This window comes from Mustela nivalis (genome assembly GCF_964662115.1).
Source record: "Mustela nivalis genome assembly, chromosome: 4".
In the NCBI taxonomy this organism is placed as follows: domain Eukaryota; kingdom Metazoa; phylum Chordata; class Mammalia; order Carnivora; family Mustelidae; genus Mustela; species Mustela nivalis.
In genome coordinates, this window is record NC_139023.1 from 54,058,782 (window position 1) to 54,074,381 (window position 15,600).

Here is a 15,600-nt window from a genome sequence, read left to right on the forward strand (position 1 = left end):
TTCTAGAATTTAGCCATTTTATCTAGGATATGGAATTTGAGGGTTTTTTTCTTTTTTAAAACTTTGTTATTTTTATTTTAATTCCAGTATAGTTAATATACAATGTTACATGAGTTAGGATAACTAATTTGTTGGCATATGATTTTTTATAGTATTTTTTGGTTCTGTTTTGTGTTTCTTTAAGGTTAGTGGTAATGTCTCTTTCATTTCTGATTGTAGCAACTTAAATCTTCTCTAGCTTTTTTCTTGGCCAGTCTAGCTAAAGGTTTGTGAATTTGTTGATTTTTTTCAAACCAACTTTTAGTTTCATTGAGCTTCTCTGTTTTTCTATTCTTTATGTTGTGGGTTTTTTTTTTTTTTCTTTTCTGCTACAACATTTTATTTATTTCCTCCTTTTTGCTTGTTTTGGGTTTAGTTTTCAATTCATTTTCTCTTAATGGGTTGTTGGTTTGAATTTCTTAAAAAAAAAAAAATGTGTGTTTACAGCTACAAATTGCCCTCTAAGTGCTGCTGTAGCTGCATCTTATACCATTTGGTATGTTCTGTTTTCCTTTTTATTAAACTTCTAGTATTTTCTAATGTTCTTTGTGACAGTCTTTTACTCAATAGGTGTTTGGGAATATGTGGGGGTTTTTTGTTTCTGTTTTTGTTTTTACATTTGTATATTTTCCATATTTCCTTTTATTACTTGTTTTATTCCTTTGATTTTGGAGACCATACCTTTTATGTTTTTCACCTTTTTGTGTGTGTGGCCTGCCATATGGTCTGTCTTGGAGAATTTCTACATGCATTTTTTTAAAAATTACTGATACATAATGTATTATTTGTTTCAGGGGTACAGGTCTGTGATTCATCAGTCTTATACAATACACAGTGCTCACCATAACATATACCCTCCCCAGTGTCCATCACCCAGCCACCCCATTCGTCCTAGCCCCCTCCCCTCCAGCAACCCTCAGTTTGTTTCTTAAGATTAAGAGTCTTTTATGGTTTATTTCCCTATCTGGTTTTGTCTTATCTCGTTTTTTTCCTCTCTTCCCCTATGATTCTCTGCCTTGTTCCTCAAATTCCACTTATCAGTGAGATCATATGATAATTGTCTTTCTGTCATTGATTTATTTCACTTAGCTTAATACCCTCTATTTCTATCCATGCCATTGCAAATGGCGAGATTTCATTTTTTGATGGCTGAGTAATATTCCATTGTATATACATACCACATTTTCTTTATCCATTCTAATGTCAGTGGACATCTTTCCATAGTTTAGCTATTATGGACATTGATGCTATAAACATTGGGGTGCACATGCCACTTTGAATTACTACATTTGTATCTTTGGGGTAAATACCTAGTAGTGTAATTCCTGGGTCATAGGGTTCTACATGCATTTGACAAAACTATGTATTCTGCTGTTTTGAGATGGAATGCTGCATATGTTTGTTAGTGTTGTTGAAGTCTTCTGTTTGTTGATCTTCTTTCTGGATTTTCTATCCATTATTGCAAGTGGTTTAGGGATGCCTGGGTGACACAGTCAGTGAAGTGTACCACTCTTGATTTTGGCTAAGGTCATGTTCTCGATGTTGTGAGATTGAGCTCTGAGTAGGTATCTGCTCAGTGTAGAGTCTACTTGGGATTTTCTCTCTCCCTCTCCCACTCCCCCCACTTGTGCAAGCTCTCTAAATAAGTAGGTAGATAGATAGATAGATAGATAGATAGATTTTAAAGTGGCTTTTTTTTTAATAGTTTACAACTGTTAATATTGAATGTTTTCTTTCTCCTTTAATTCTGTGATTTTTTCATGTATTTGGGGGCTCTGTTCTTAGGTCCATATATGTTTATAAATATTAGATCTTCTTAGAGATTGAACCTTTAAAAGTGACCTTCTCTGTTTTTATTGACGTTTTTGTCTTAGATTAGATTTTGCCTGATATTAGTAGAATCACTCCAGCTTCCTTTTGGTTATATTTTGATAATGTCTTTTTTTTCCCTTATCCTGTTTCTTTCAACATATGTGAACCTTTGAATTTAAAGTGTCTCTTTATATTGTATGTAGCAATACAAACCTTTCTCAAGAAACAAGAAAGATCTCAAATACACTACTTAAACTTAGACCTAAAGGACCTGGAGAAAGAACAGCAAATAAAGCCTAAACCTAGAAGAGAATAAAGATGCAGAAATCAATGAAATAGAAACCAAAAGAACAGTAGAAAACATCAACGAAACTAGGAGCTGATTCCTTGAAAGAATTAATTAAATTGATAAATCCTCTGGCCAGACTTATCAAAAAAAAAGGGGGGGGGGCCCAAATAAATAAAATCATCAATGGAAGATGGGTGATCACAACCAACACCTAAGAAGTACACCTATAAGATCATACTAGGAGCAACTATATGCCAATAAATTACACAATCTGGAAGAAATAGATGCATTACTAGAGATGTATCAACTACCAAAACTGAAACAGAAAAAAATAGAAAACCTGAACAGACCCATAGCCAGCAAGGAAATTAAAGCAGTAATCAAAAATCCCCCAACAAACAAGAGCCCAGGGCCGGATGGCTTCGCAGGGGAATTCTGTCAAACATTTAAAGAATTAAAACCTGTTCTTTTAAAGCTGTTTCAAAAAAGCAAAATGGAAGGAAAACTTCCAAACTTTATGAGGCCTGCATTACCTTGATCCTGAAAGCAGACAAAGACCCCACCAAAAAGGAGAACGTGGATGAACATGGATGCAAGAATTCTCACCAAGATACTGGCCAGTAGGATCCAACAGTACATGAAAAGGAGTATTTACCATGACCAAATGGGATTTATTCCTGGGGTGCAAGGGTGGTTCAACATTCACAAATCAATCAACGTGATATATCACATCAGTAAAAGAAAGGACAAGAATCATATGATCGTCTTAATTGATGCAGGAAAAAAATTTGACAAAGTATATCATCCTTTCTTGATTAAAACTCTTCACAGTGTAGGGATAGAAGGAACATACCTCAGCTATCATAAAAGCCATATACGAAAAGCCCACAGCAAATATCATTCTGAATGGAGAAAACTGAGAGCTTTCCCCCTAAGGTCAGGAACAACACCGCTGTTGTTCCACATAGTATTGGAAGTCCTAGCCTCAGTAATCAGACAATGAAAGGAAATAAAAGGCATCTGAATCAGCAAAGAAGTCGTTAAACTCTCACTCTTGATAGATTACATGATACTCTATGTGGAATACCCCAAAGATTCCACCCCAAAATTGCTAGAACTCATGCAGGAATTCAGAAAAGTGGGAAGATACAAAATCAGTGCACGGAAATCAGCTGCATTTCTATACACTAACAATGAGACCAAAGAAAGAGCTATCTTTTGTGCTTCTTGTCTCTTTCTCTCCTCTCCTTCTGGGACTACCATTGTGAATGTTAGTGCACTTGATGGTATTCCACAGGTTTCTGAGACTGTTTATTTTCTTTCTTCTTCCCTTCCCATACCTTCTCCTCCCCTACCTACCTTCTTTGCCCTGGGACAGGCTTCCTCAACAGTAGGGAAGGAGGATGGGAATAAAGCAATTTAAAACAGTATACAGCTTACTATTCTTACTGAGATTTAGCCAATATTCTTGAATAGACACTTCCTGAAATGATTTGGTTAACTACAGAGTCCTTCAGTATAAAGGAATGACACCCCCCCCACACACACACACACAAATAAAATTAAAAATCCACATGAGGGGTGCCTGGGTGGCTCAGTGGGTTAAAGCCTCTGCCTTCGGCTCGGGTCATGATCCCAGGGTCCTGGGATCAAGCCCCGCATCTCTGCTCAGCAGGGAGCCTGCTTCCTCCTCTCTCTGCCTGCCTCTCTGCCTACTTGTAATCTCTGTCTGTCAAATAAATAAATAAAATCTTAAAAAAAAAAAATCCACATGAGTCCCATGACATTATTAAGAAAGTCAAATCTGGAAACAAATCATTTTTTTTAAGCTATTTTCCTGGCTATTTCCCTGATTTGGTCTTAATTTAACCTTTCTTAATTTTAGCCTCATTTCCTATCTGTGCATCTGAAAAATTTCAAAATAAAGACCTAATTTCTTTTTGTTTAACAGTTCTTCCTTTAGTCTGTCTCCTTTCTTACATTTTACTATAATTAGCACAAAGAAACCAGAGGGCACTTTGCTTTGCTTAGAAATTTCCCTAGATAGATTACCCCATTTATTAGGCACATTTTCTGCTTTCCAAGTTACTGCACACAGCAGGAAAACTTTACTGCACACAACACAAAACTTTCTGTCTTTACAAAATAAGTATATTCTTTCCTCCACTTTCCAGTAACATTTACCTCATTGTCTTACAATCCTCACCCTACACATCTTATCAAAAACCATGAAGCTCCTATTAACAACTTAAGGTACTTTTTGGTACCTTAATTTTCTCCAAAGCCCACTGCTTGGTTCTAAAGCCAATCCTACATTTTAGATTTTTATTACAATAACATCCCACTAACATGTAACAAAATCTTTATTATTTATTATTACTATTTAGTAAATTGTCCCCAAACTTAGCGGTTTAAAACAAACATTTATTATCTCATATTTTCTCTGAGCTGGGAATCTCACAGAGTAGCATAGCTGTATATTTGGCTGCTCTGATGGGATCAGCTAGGATTACAGTCATCTGGGATTTCATTGATCTGGAATATCTTCTTTCAAGTTCACTCACTGGTTGTTTGCAGGGGACTTCAGTTCCTCTCCATGTTAGCCTCTCCATAGAGCTTCTAACAGTGTGGCCTCCTCCAGAATGAGTGATAAGAGATATTGACAGACAGAGGAGGGGATGGCGGAGGGAGGTAACAGCAAATAGTAACAGTCAAGAGTATCCAGGATAGAACCCACATTCTTTTATAATTTGATCTTAGAAATGACAGACTTCTTTAGTATGCTGTCAATCACCCATGCCACCGCAGATATAACATGGAAGGGGCTACACAACAGAATGAAGCCAGAAGGTTAAAATCATTGAGGACTATCTTGAAACTGACTATTACAAAAAGCTTGTTAAAACTTTTGAATTAATTAGGTTTGAAAAATTAAGAAGGCAAAAAATAAGTTATTTCTGTCTTCTTGGAGACAGTAGACACTATTTCCACGTGGCAGCATTCTCTCTTCCAGCCAAATACTTATTACTTGCTTGACCTTTGGAAACATTACAATTCCTGTTCTGTATCTCTAGTTAACTCCTTTGCTTTTTTATGGTTGTGACAGCATGTAGACATAATCTAGAAGGCTCATTAGCTAATCAGCAGCATTTTTTGTCTCTTTGTCTCTTTTCTTAATTAATAAACATACACTTATTCCCCAATATAGAGGGCTAAAAACTGAGTACATGAAAAAACAAAAAATAGAGTGGCACAATATATTCTGCTTTAAACTTTTTAAACTTAGCTCTAAACTCAACCCTAAAGTTGTAGCCCCAGTCTAATGATATGAATCCAAGTATGTTTCTGTTCTTTTTTGGTAAATTTAATTATTTTTAATTTACAAGTTGACATTCAATAAATTATAGCACAGTTAAACAAAATACCTAGAAGTAAATCTAATATCTCCTTTTAACACATAATACAAAGCAAAATTAGGTTGAGAAATAGATGGAGAAGAATGTTCATAGAAGCCTTCAAAGATGCCTGGAGGTAATAATCAAGAAATTATTTTTAAAAATGGGAGTTTTTATATACAACATGGAAATTTCTTGTTTTGGTAATCTGCATCATTTAGGGTACTTGTGCTAATACTATCTATTCTGGACCAAAAAGTATCAAAATACTTAGAAGTTAGGTCCTTTGTATTTTCCCAATTAGCTTGTAATTTTATATTAATCTAGTTAATATCTTTACTTATTTGGCATTTTGTGACTTAAATAAAATATAACTGCTCAGTCTACATCTTAGTGGCGAATGTTTCCTAGACTGTTAAAATGCCAAGTACAGGAATTTAGTATTTTATCTACATTCTTACATAACCTTAAAATATCCTGTGAGCAGGCCCTATTATGATTTTGAATGTTCTATTATCATTTCCATTTTTATGAACAGAGAAACTAAAACTTAGAAGGGATATGTAACTACCCTAAGTTCATAAGGGTGGCTAAGATTCCAGCATATAGCTAAATCCTTTTCCAGTACATAAGAACAACAGCAACTTCTTTCAAGGTATGTCTCCAAAGGCAAAGGAAACAAAAGCGAAAATAAACTTTTGGGACTTCATCAAAATCAAAAGCTTCTGCACAGCAAAGGAAACAGTCAAGAAAACAAAGAGGCAACCCACGGAATGGAAGAAGATATTTGTAAATGACAGTACAGACAAAAGGTTGATATCCAGGATCTATAAAGAACTCCTCAAACTCAACACACACAAAACAGACAATCATATCAAAAAATGGGCAGAAGATATGAACAGACACTTCTCCAATGAAGACATACAAATGGCTATCAGGCACATGAAAAAATGTTCACTCATCACTAGCCATCAGGGAGATTCAAATTAAAACCACATTGAGATATCACCTTACACCAGTTAGAATGGCCAAAATTAGCAAGACAGGAAACAACATGTATTGGAGGGGATGTGGAGAAAGGGGAACCCTCTTACTCTGTTGGTGGGAATGCAAGTTGGTGCAGCCTCTTTGGAGAACAGTGTGGAGATTCCTCAAGAAATTCAAAATAGAACTTCCCTATGAGCCTGCCATTGCACTACTGGGTATTTATCCCAAAGATACAGATGTAGTGAAAAGAAGGGCCATCTGTACCCCAATGTTTATAGCAGCAATGGCCACAGTCGCCAAACTGGAAAGAACCAAGATGCCTTTCAATGGACGAATGGATAAGGAAGATGTGGTCCATATACACTATGGAGTATTATGCCTCCATCAGAAAGGATGAATACCCAACTTTTGTAGCAACATGGACGGGACTGGAGGAGATTATGCTGAGTGAAATAAGCCAAGCAGAGAGAGTCAAATATCATATGGTATCACTTATTTGTGGAGCATAACAAATAGCATGGAGGACATGGGGAGTTAGGAGAAGGGAGTTGGGGGAAATTGGAAGGGGAGGTGAACCATGAGAGACTATGGACTCTGAAAAACAATCTGAGGGGTTTGAAGTGGCGGGGGTGGTGGTGGGAGGTTGGGGTACCAGGTTGGTGGGTATTATAGAGGGCACGGATTGCTTGGAGCACTAGGTTTGGTGCAAAAATAATGAATACTGTTATGCTGAAAATAAATAAAAAATAAATTAAAAAAAAAAAAAGAACAATAGTGCCTCTCTTCCCTACGGGATTCTAAAGGAAGAATAAATGTGAAGGCTAAAATACTACATTTTTTTTGCCCATAGTTTCTTCTCTCAGATGTTTTTTCAGAATTCAAAATTTTTTGCTTTTGAAAGAGGTCATATAAGGATATTTATTTTGTAACATCTCCAAAACAACATGCTGTGATCAAATATATTGATATTTCTGCAGAATCATAAATAGATTCATTTTAGCCCAGATCACATTTTGCTACCAAATTTGGAGATAGTCATGGTGGAAGTCGTTTGTTGCCTCTCCTCACCTCCACATAGTATATGTTTTCAAACCATCTTGCATTTTAGAATCATGTATCTGTAACTGTAGATGTTAGTTGGAGAACTTGGCTGCAGATTTCTTAGACATGTGCTCCAGCTAATATTGAACTCCAGAACTAAAAAGACTTACTCATTCAGTCTTCCTGGATCAAAGCAGGCCTATTTACATAACACTGATCTGCATGGATAAGAGTTAAGATATTTAAGGAGCAAAGAATTAGTATCTCTAGTTTCACTTCTAAAAGGAAGAGGTATGGAGCCTAATCACATCTACATAGTCATCCTTCCCAATTTACCAATAGTTCTGCCTCTGAAGGAGCAGAGTAAATAAAAGGATTGAAGTGAGGCCAGAAGTGTGTGTGTGAAGAAGCCACCACCAGCCACCTTCCTCAAATACCAAACCTCCTATCACTATTATTGTTTATAAGTTGTCTGTCCTTATTCTACACTTCTTATATAAAATCATTAATTGTTGTAGCTTTTGTACAAGTTACAAGCAGAAGTGTGTATCACTACTGACCTTCATTATAGTTGTAGCTGATCAAGATGTTTTGGGGTCAAGGATTGATTAAGACCCTCAAAAATGGTATTGCTGTTTTTATAGGAGAGTCTTAGTAGATGCATACTGAAATATTAAGGAGTGAAATAACATAATTCTCCACTGTACCTTCAGTGGTTCTGCAAATAAAAGAAGTTTAAAAAGTGAATGTGAAAGAATACTAACAATTCTTGAATCTTGGTGGAGGCTGCCTGTATCACTTTTTTTTCTTATTTTTTCTTTATGATTGAAATTTCTCAATATAATTTGAAGAAAGGGAAATTTTTGATTGACATTTGGTTTATATATGGAATACAGATTTGACAGAATGGAACAATTTAATGGTAATAAATAGTTATAAGAGTATATGTTTTATAAAGAGTTACAAGATTTTATAAGAGTTTTGTTTAATAGCTAATGCATATAATTACTTTGTATATTAAGTTACAAATTGCTCAGTTACAATTTATGTTCACATTCTAAGTGTTTTAAACCCTGAAAATAAGCTGTTCTGCTTCTATGTTTAATTCTTTGTCTGTATTTTAGTTTGAGACTGAAAATATTTGGTCTTTTTTATTGTTGTCTTTCGAAGATTTTGTTTATTTAATTATTTGAGAGGATGTGGGTGCCTGTGGTGGGAGGGGCAAAGGGGGAGAAAGAGGGAGAATCTCAAGTGGGCTCCACGTTTAGCAGGGAGCCCTTCTTGGGGATTCATCTCACAACCCTGAGATCATGACTTGAGTCAAAATCAAGAGTGGGATGCTCAACTGACTGAGCCATGCAGGGGCCCTGGAAAACGTTTTTGTTTTTGTTTTTAAAAATATTTTTTATTTATTTGACAGAGAGAGAGAGAGAGAGATCACAAGTAGGCAGAGAGAGAGGGGGAAACAGGCTCCCTGCTGAGCAGAGAGCCTGATGTGGGGCTCAATCCCAGGACCCTGGGATCATGACCTGAACCAAAGGCAGAGACTTTAACCCACTGAGCCACCCAGGTGCCCCGAAAACATTTGTTTTTAAGAAATCATTAAATATACCAAGTTCCGGTTGATGTAATACTAATTAAATCTACAAGGTTTCTGTTACTAAGTCCTAGAAGTCATTAGCAATTGTTGACTGAACTGAAGACTTCTGAAACCATTAATTTTTAATAAAATAAGTTTAAGTATTGATATTTTCCATTTCTCTTTTTTAATGCCTATCATGTTTATTTCTTCCCTAGATCTTCCTCAGAACTGTGATCCTAACATTCCCTTAGTTGCTCAGGAATTAATGAAAAAGATGATACGTCAGTTTGCAATTGAGTATATTTCAAAAAGTGGTAAAATTCAAGAAAATAGAAATGGTTCAATTGGACCAAGTCTAATATGTAAAAGTATCCAAATGAATCAAGCAGAAAACTCCCTTCAGGAAGAGCAGGAAGGCCCCTTAGACCTCACTGTGAATCGAATGCAAGAACAAAATACTCAGCAAGGTAAGATTTTGTGTGTGTGTAATTCATAATTTTATGTTTTAATATTTAATATACATAAACCTTACATTCATAAAAATTTTATTTTAGAAATAATTTTACTTGCAATTAGCTTATGTGATATGAACTAGAGAGAAGTGCTGAATTTTGTATTTGACTTTGTTTACAGAAGAGGAAATTTGGGTTGCCCTTGGTTTCTTTTCACAATAAAATGTATGGCGAGAGAATCTTCACTAGCAGCTTAAAAGCAAAGAATACAAATAAGGAGATGTATAAATTATTTTTAAAATGTTACAGCTAAGAACACTAAGCACTTACTGTTCAGTTTTTTACACCTAAGTGAAAAATTTTTAAGAAATGATTTTTCTTCAATTATTTATGATGTAACTGAGGAAAAAGAAAAGTTAGTATATATGATAAATAATCATGTAATTAAATATATAGAGATACATTTTTCATAAGAATTCTGAATGACGAAGGCTATGTTGGTCTTATCTGATAGTTGATTAAAAAAGAGCCATGAATCTAGAGGAAAGGAAGGAAAGGCCTTATAAGTGTTTGTGGGGGATGCCAAATAAGTGTTTGCCTAGAGAACAGAGAACAGATACCTTTTGTTAACACAGGTTAGGGATAGTGTTGTCAGTCCGTGAAGCCAGGAAAATATCAGCATTAGATTTGATCACAGAAGGCACTGTGTGTTTGGGCTCTAATGAAGTATCTAGTCAATGTTTAAAGAAGGTAATTTTTTCATTGTATAAAACATTAAAATTAAGAAATGAAATATGGAAATGATTTTCTCTTCTTGCTTGCCTAATTTTAGTTCATGGAAGTTTAGTTATGTGGAAAGATCTGAGAAATATTAAAATAATAATTAGTTTATTAGACAGAAATGTCAATAACCCACTGAGCCACCCAGGTGCCCCGAAAACATTTGTTTTTAAGAAATCATTAAATATACCAAGTTCCGGTTGATGTAATACTAATTAAATCTACAAGGTTTCTGTTACTAAGTCCTAGAAGTCATTAGCAATTGTTGACTGAACTGAAGACTTCTGAAACCATTAATTTTTAATAAAATAAGTTTAAGGCTTAAGGGAAAAATATATCAACACATAGAATTTTGGAAAATAGAAAGCAGAGGATATTTAGAATTATACATGCTTTTGCTTTTTTTTTTTTTTTTTTTGGCTTTTCCATGTTTCATATCCTCTTATAGCTCCTTGTCAAAGGCGGTTCAGTGTTCTAAAGAGAGTAAAACATAGGTTTTTGTATCTGACATACTTGTGGTTGACCAGCTCTGCTACTAATTACTGAACTAGTAACTTTACCTGTTGGAGCCTTAAGTTTCCTCATTGTTATTTGGCATTAATAATAATAGCAAACTCATTAGAGCAATGTGAAAATTAAATTTGAGCTAACAGACTCATAAAAGATAAACACTGGCCTCCATACTCTGTACCTCCTTTTTTTTTACTACCTCAGAAGAGAGGTCTTAGCAGTAACATTATAGTGATCTGTAAATATTTGTGTGCTCATTATATTAAAGTAGGGCAGAACTTTATTTGAATAGCCCAGGGAGTAGAATTAGGATCTAGAAATTAAATGGAAACAGATTTCAGGTCCATATACAAAAGAATATTTCTGAGGATCAGACATTTCTCCAAGTGGAAAGTGGTTGCCTTATCATTAGAGGTATTCAGAAGCATCAGATGAGTTGTTGGAATAAATGACATTTTAAAAGTAAATTTCCATTCCTTACATTCTTTGGTTCTATGAACGTAAGTGATAAGGCAAACCCAAGTAATTATATTCTCGGCAAAAGTGCACAGATATGTATGTGAACATCCTTTTCATCTGAAGGTTGAAAAGAGTAATGATAGTGGATAAATCTGTACCTTAAATAAATAGTTTCTTGATGATTTTGATGGATTACCTCATATCTTACATGATTATAGGAATCATTTAGTCTAGTGTGGCTTGTAGTATAGAGGGCAAGGGAGAGAATGTTAATAGAATGAGCCAAAGAAATAGAGACCAAATTATGAGAAAGTTACACAAGAATTATTAAAGATTTTGACTTTCTTAGGGCCACAGAAAGCTACTAGATTGCTTCAAGCAATGAGTAATAAAATTAGTTTTTTTTTTTGTAAAGCCATTCTGTGGTGCATACTTGCACATGAAATCTTAAAACAAAACCAAAAAAAAAAAGGAGCACATATCCTTTGATGCATTTGTATATGCATGTGTGTTTATGTATGTACACCAATATCTGTACTAATCTTTCCATAAATTAAAATTTTTAAGGTTGAAATAAAGATATTATAAACAATTTTTAAATAACTTGCTAATCATGACTTCACTACCAATATGTTACTACACAGTATGGACTTTGGGAGAATTTTATTAGTGATGATAGAGGATATAAATCCATAGTTCAAATGGTTTTCTTAAGAATTAAAATTTGGGGGTTGGGGGCACGTGGGTGGCCTAGTTGGTTAAGCATCTGACTTCAGCTCAGTTACATCATGATCTCAGAATCCTGGGATCAAGCTCCTGCGTCACGTCTTGGGGCTCCCTGCTCAGCAGGGATTCTGCTTGTCCTCCTCCCTCTGTCCCTCCCCACACTGGTTCTTGCTTATTCTGACTCTCTCTCTCTCAGATAATAGTTAATAATAAATAAATAAAATCTTAAAAAGAAAAGGAATTAAATTTTTTGGCCTGATTTCACTGTTCTTACCTATAATCAATTAAGTGCTTATACTAGCAGTAGCAGTGTTCCACTTTTATTTGCTGGTGCTTACATTTTTCGTAGTATTCTAACCATATACATTTAAGCTCATTGTTCATTCTGTGAGTTACTTTATTCAAATCAGATAATGTAATCCATAAATCTATTGGCTAATCTACGTGAATATTTTTGGGTGGTCTAACTTACAAATCTTTAAATTATCAATCAGATGGTTTTGTAGGTAAACTTCATATAACCTTAAAGCAATAGATAATTTCTGTCTTTTACAGACTGTTTTAAAGAAAAGAGAAATATTGTTTTAATCTCTATACCAAAAAGAGACAAAAATAACAAAAGAAAGAAAAGGTGCAAACCAGTTTTACTTACAGACATAGGTACAAAAATCCTAAATAAATATTAGCAAATTGAATATAGTGAAGTATAAAAACATAATAAATAATGACAGGGAAGCACAGATGATTCCACAATTGAAAAACCTCTATGATTTTCCACATTGCCAAAAAGAAAAGAGACGAGACATATCATCTTAATAGATAAGAAAAATTCTACAAAAGCTGACAAATCTATAATAAAATTGTTTATCAAATTAAGAGTAAATGTATACTGTGACTACCAAAAATATCATATTCTAATTATTTAAAGTAATAGATAACAAAGCACACGATCACCAGTTTTCACCATTTTCCAGACCAAAGAGGTCCTGACTTAAATAGCACAGTGAGGGAAAAAAAAATAGAATTATGAAAATTAGCAATAATAAATATAAGGAAAGAATGAACAAAATTGTGGTTGCTTTACAAACAGCATGGTTGTGTATGTAGAAAGTATGAAAGAAAAGGTTAAACTTTTAGAACTGATAAAAAGTTCAGAAAATATACTGCTCACAAGATCAGTATATATTACATCAAATCAGCAACCATCCTGTTAGACAACACAGTTTTTTAAAAATCTCATTTACAATAGCAACAAAAGCAGGAAATGCACCAGAACACCAAAGAATGAAGCTAATACAATGTTTTAAACCTTATGGATGAAAATAAGGCTCCCAAAATAAGTGATTATATTTTAAATGAATGGACAGACTCTAAAAGATGGCATTTCATCCTTAATATGCTTATAGATTCAGTGTCACTCCAGTCAAATCTCATTGGGTTTATTGTGGAAAATGACTTGCCAGTCTTAAAATTTATGGGTAGTACTTAAAGAGCTAAGCATAACTAAGTCAAGGTGGTTGAGGAAGTCCCTCTAAAGCATATTACTTAATATGTTTAACAGTTAAAACATGGTGCTGTTGGCCATATACAAATCAGTAGAACAGTTTAGCAATCTGGAAACTCTCCAGACATTAGTAGAATCTGGTACAAGACAGAGATGTCATTATAAATCACTGGGAAGGATGGCCTGTTGAATAAATGGTTCTGGGGCAACTGGTTACCCATGTAGGACCAAAAAAAAAAAAAAAAAAAGATGATTCCTACCTCACACAACTCACAAAAGTAATTCCGGTGGGCTAATGGGCTAAAATGTGAAAAGAAACACAAAAAGAAAGGATACAGGATTAAATCCTGATAAACTCAAAGAAGACTTTTTTAAGTACAAGAATAACAATCCATACAACAATTTTGTAAATTCGACTGTATTAAAATAAACTTAACTCTTATAAAGGTCACTGTGAACAGAGTGAAAATGCAAGACTCAAATGGAGAGAGTATTTATAACTATTCTAACTGGCAACTCCTTCAACTAACAGAACAAAACCTGAGTGAATGAGAAAAACACAACTATGTAGAAAAATAGGCAAAAACACTGTCAGAACAGAATTAGTCATATAAGCAAAGAAAAAGATATTCAAAAGAATATCCTACCTAGCCTCTGCGCCAATATAGCATTCTTAGATAGAATAACTATCATATGAGAGATGGTAATTCAACTGCTGGTCAATAAGTACTTTCAAAAAACCTTTGATAGCTCTCATAATTAAGCTTGTATCTCTGAAATATCCATCCTTTGTTTTGTATTTTTTCTATCTGCAACAATATTTTGCTTAACAGTACTATAAATACTTGTAGAAATTACTGTAACTCTAGGACTTCTCTTTTCCATGCTAATCTTCAGGGGTGTTTTCCCCTGTCTGCAGCAATAGGAGAAAATTTACTTCTTCTACTAGTGCTGTAAATATTTATTGAAACTATTATGTCTCTCTAAACTTCTGTTTTCCATGAAGATCTTTTCATCTTGTTCTTCCTGTTTCTTTCAATTGTTCTTCACAAGTCAGTTTCCATATTCCTTATTTTCCTTTCCCTCTCTTCTACAAACTCTAGACTAGTTTAAAATGCAATTACCCAGCTTAAAATTGCCATTTACTTCTCCATAGTACTTTCTAACCAGGTGTTTGAAATATTAGAGATATTTCTTTGTGCACTTTCATTTCTACAGATTTGTGGAAATACTCAGCTTTAGAAACTGGGAGGAAGTAAGACACCCATTGCTTATACCAATGATTCTTTTTTGCCCTGGCACACTAAGTTAAAAAACAGGTCGAAATAACATCGTATATCATTTTTTTTTTTAATTTCAGTCTTAATCTGGGGCCAAACTGAAAACTTCTAAAGTGCAGGAAGAAATTTGCAATTAAGAACTTTATCATTATTGTGATACTCATGAAGAACTTATCAGTCCTATACAAAACAAGATCAGATGTGGGGCAGAGATGAAGTAGCATGTAGCATGTCATTGGCCCTGTTGGTGTAGATTCCCGCCATGAGGTCCGGTGATACTTTCATAGAACTTTCTTTATAGTAAATTTCTTACTGCATTGCAATTGTTTCCATGTTTATCTTTCCACTATAATATACCTTTGGAAGTAGGAATCCGTATCTTCATTTTTATATTCCCAGTACATGTATGATATATGATATGTTGGATTTATTGGATTAAAAACCTTCATTGTTTTCAAATGCTGTTGACAACTAAAATGAGAATTGAGACTTGATCATTGGATTTATGATTTTTTAGCAATGAAATTTTTTATTTTAATCATTTTAAATGGAAAATACCTTAATGCTTTCTTAAGCAACATGTAAAACATTAAACGTCATAATGAACATTAGTTATTGCACTGCATTGTAGTATCGACATTTTAGAATTTTTTTCCCTCAAGTTATTTGACAACAGATAAGTAAAAAAAAAAAATAAAAATTTTCAGAAATTACCACTACACATTGCTACCAGTAGATTAACCT

The 15,600-nt window shown here is 34.2% G+C and overlaps 1 protein-coding gene across 12 annotated transcripts in view; it reads left to right on the forward strand.

Moving 5' to 3' along the window:
- LCORL (ligand dependent nuclear receptor corepressor like) overlaps positions 1 to 15,600 on the forward strand; it is a 161,649-nt gene that overhangs the window by 91,977 nt on the left and 54,072 nt on the right. For 9 of the 12 annotated variants that reach the window (XR_014311093.1, XR_014311094.1, XM_082728421.1 and 6 more), the window contains one exon: positions 9,361 to 9,612. The exons of the other annotated variants lie outside the window; for them this stretch is intronic. Coding sequence is in view for 7 of the 9 variants with exons in the window: in XM_082728421.1 (XP_082584547.1) it covers positions 9,361 to 9,612 (252 nt within the window). In the remaining 2 variants the exon portion in view is untranslated. The remainder of the gene's footprint in view (positions 1 to 9,360; positions 9,613 to 15,600) is intronic. 12 annotated transcript variants of the gene reach the window in all.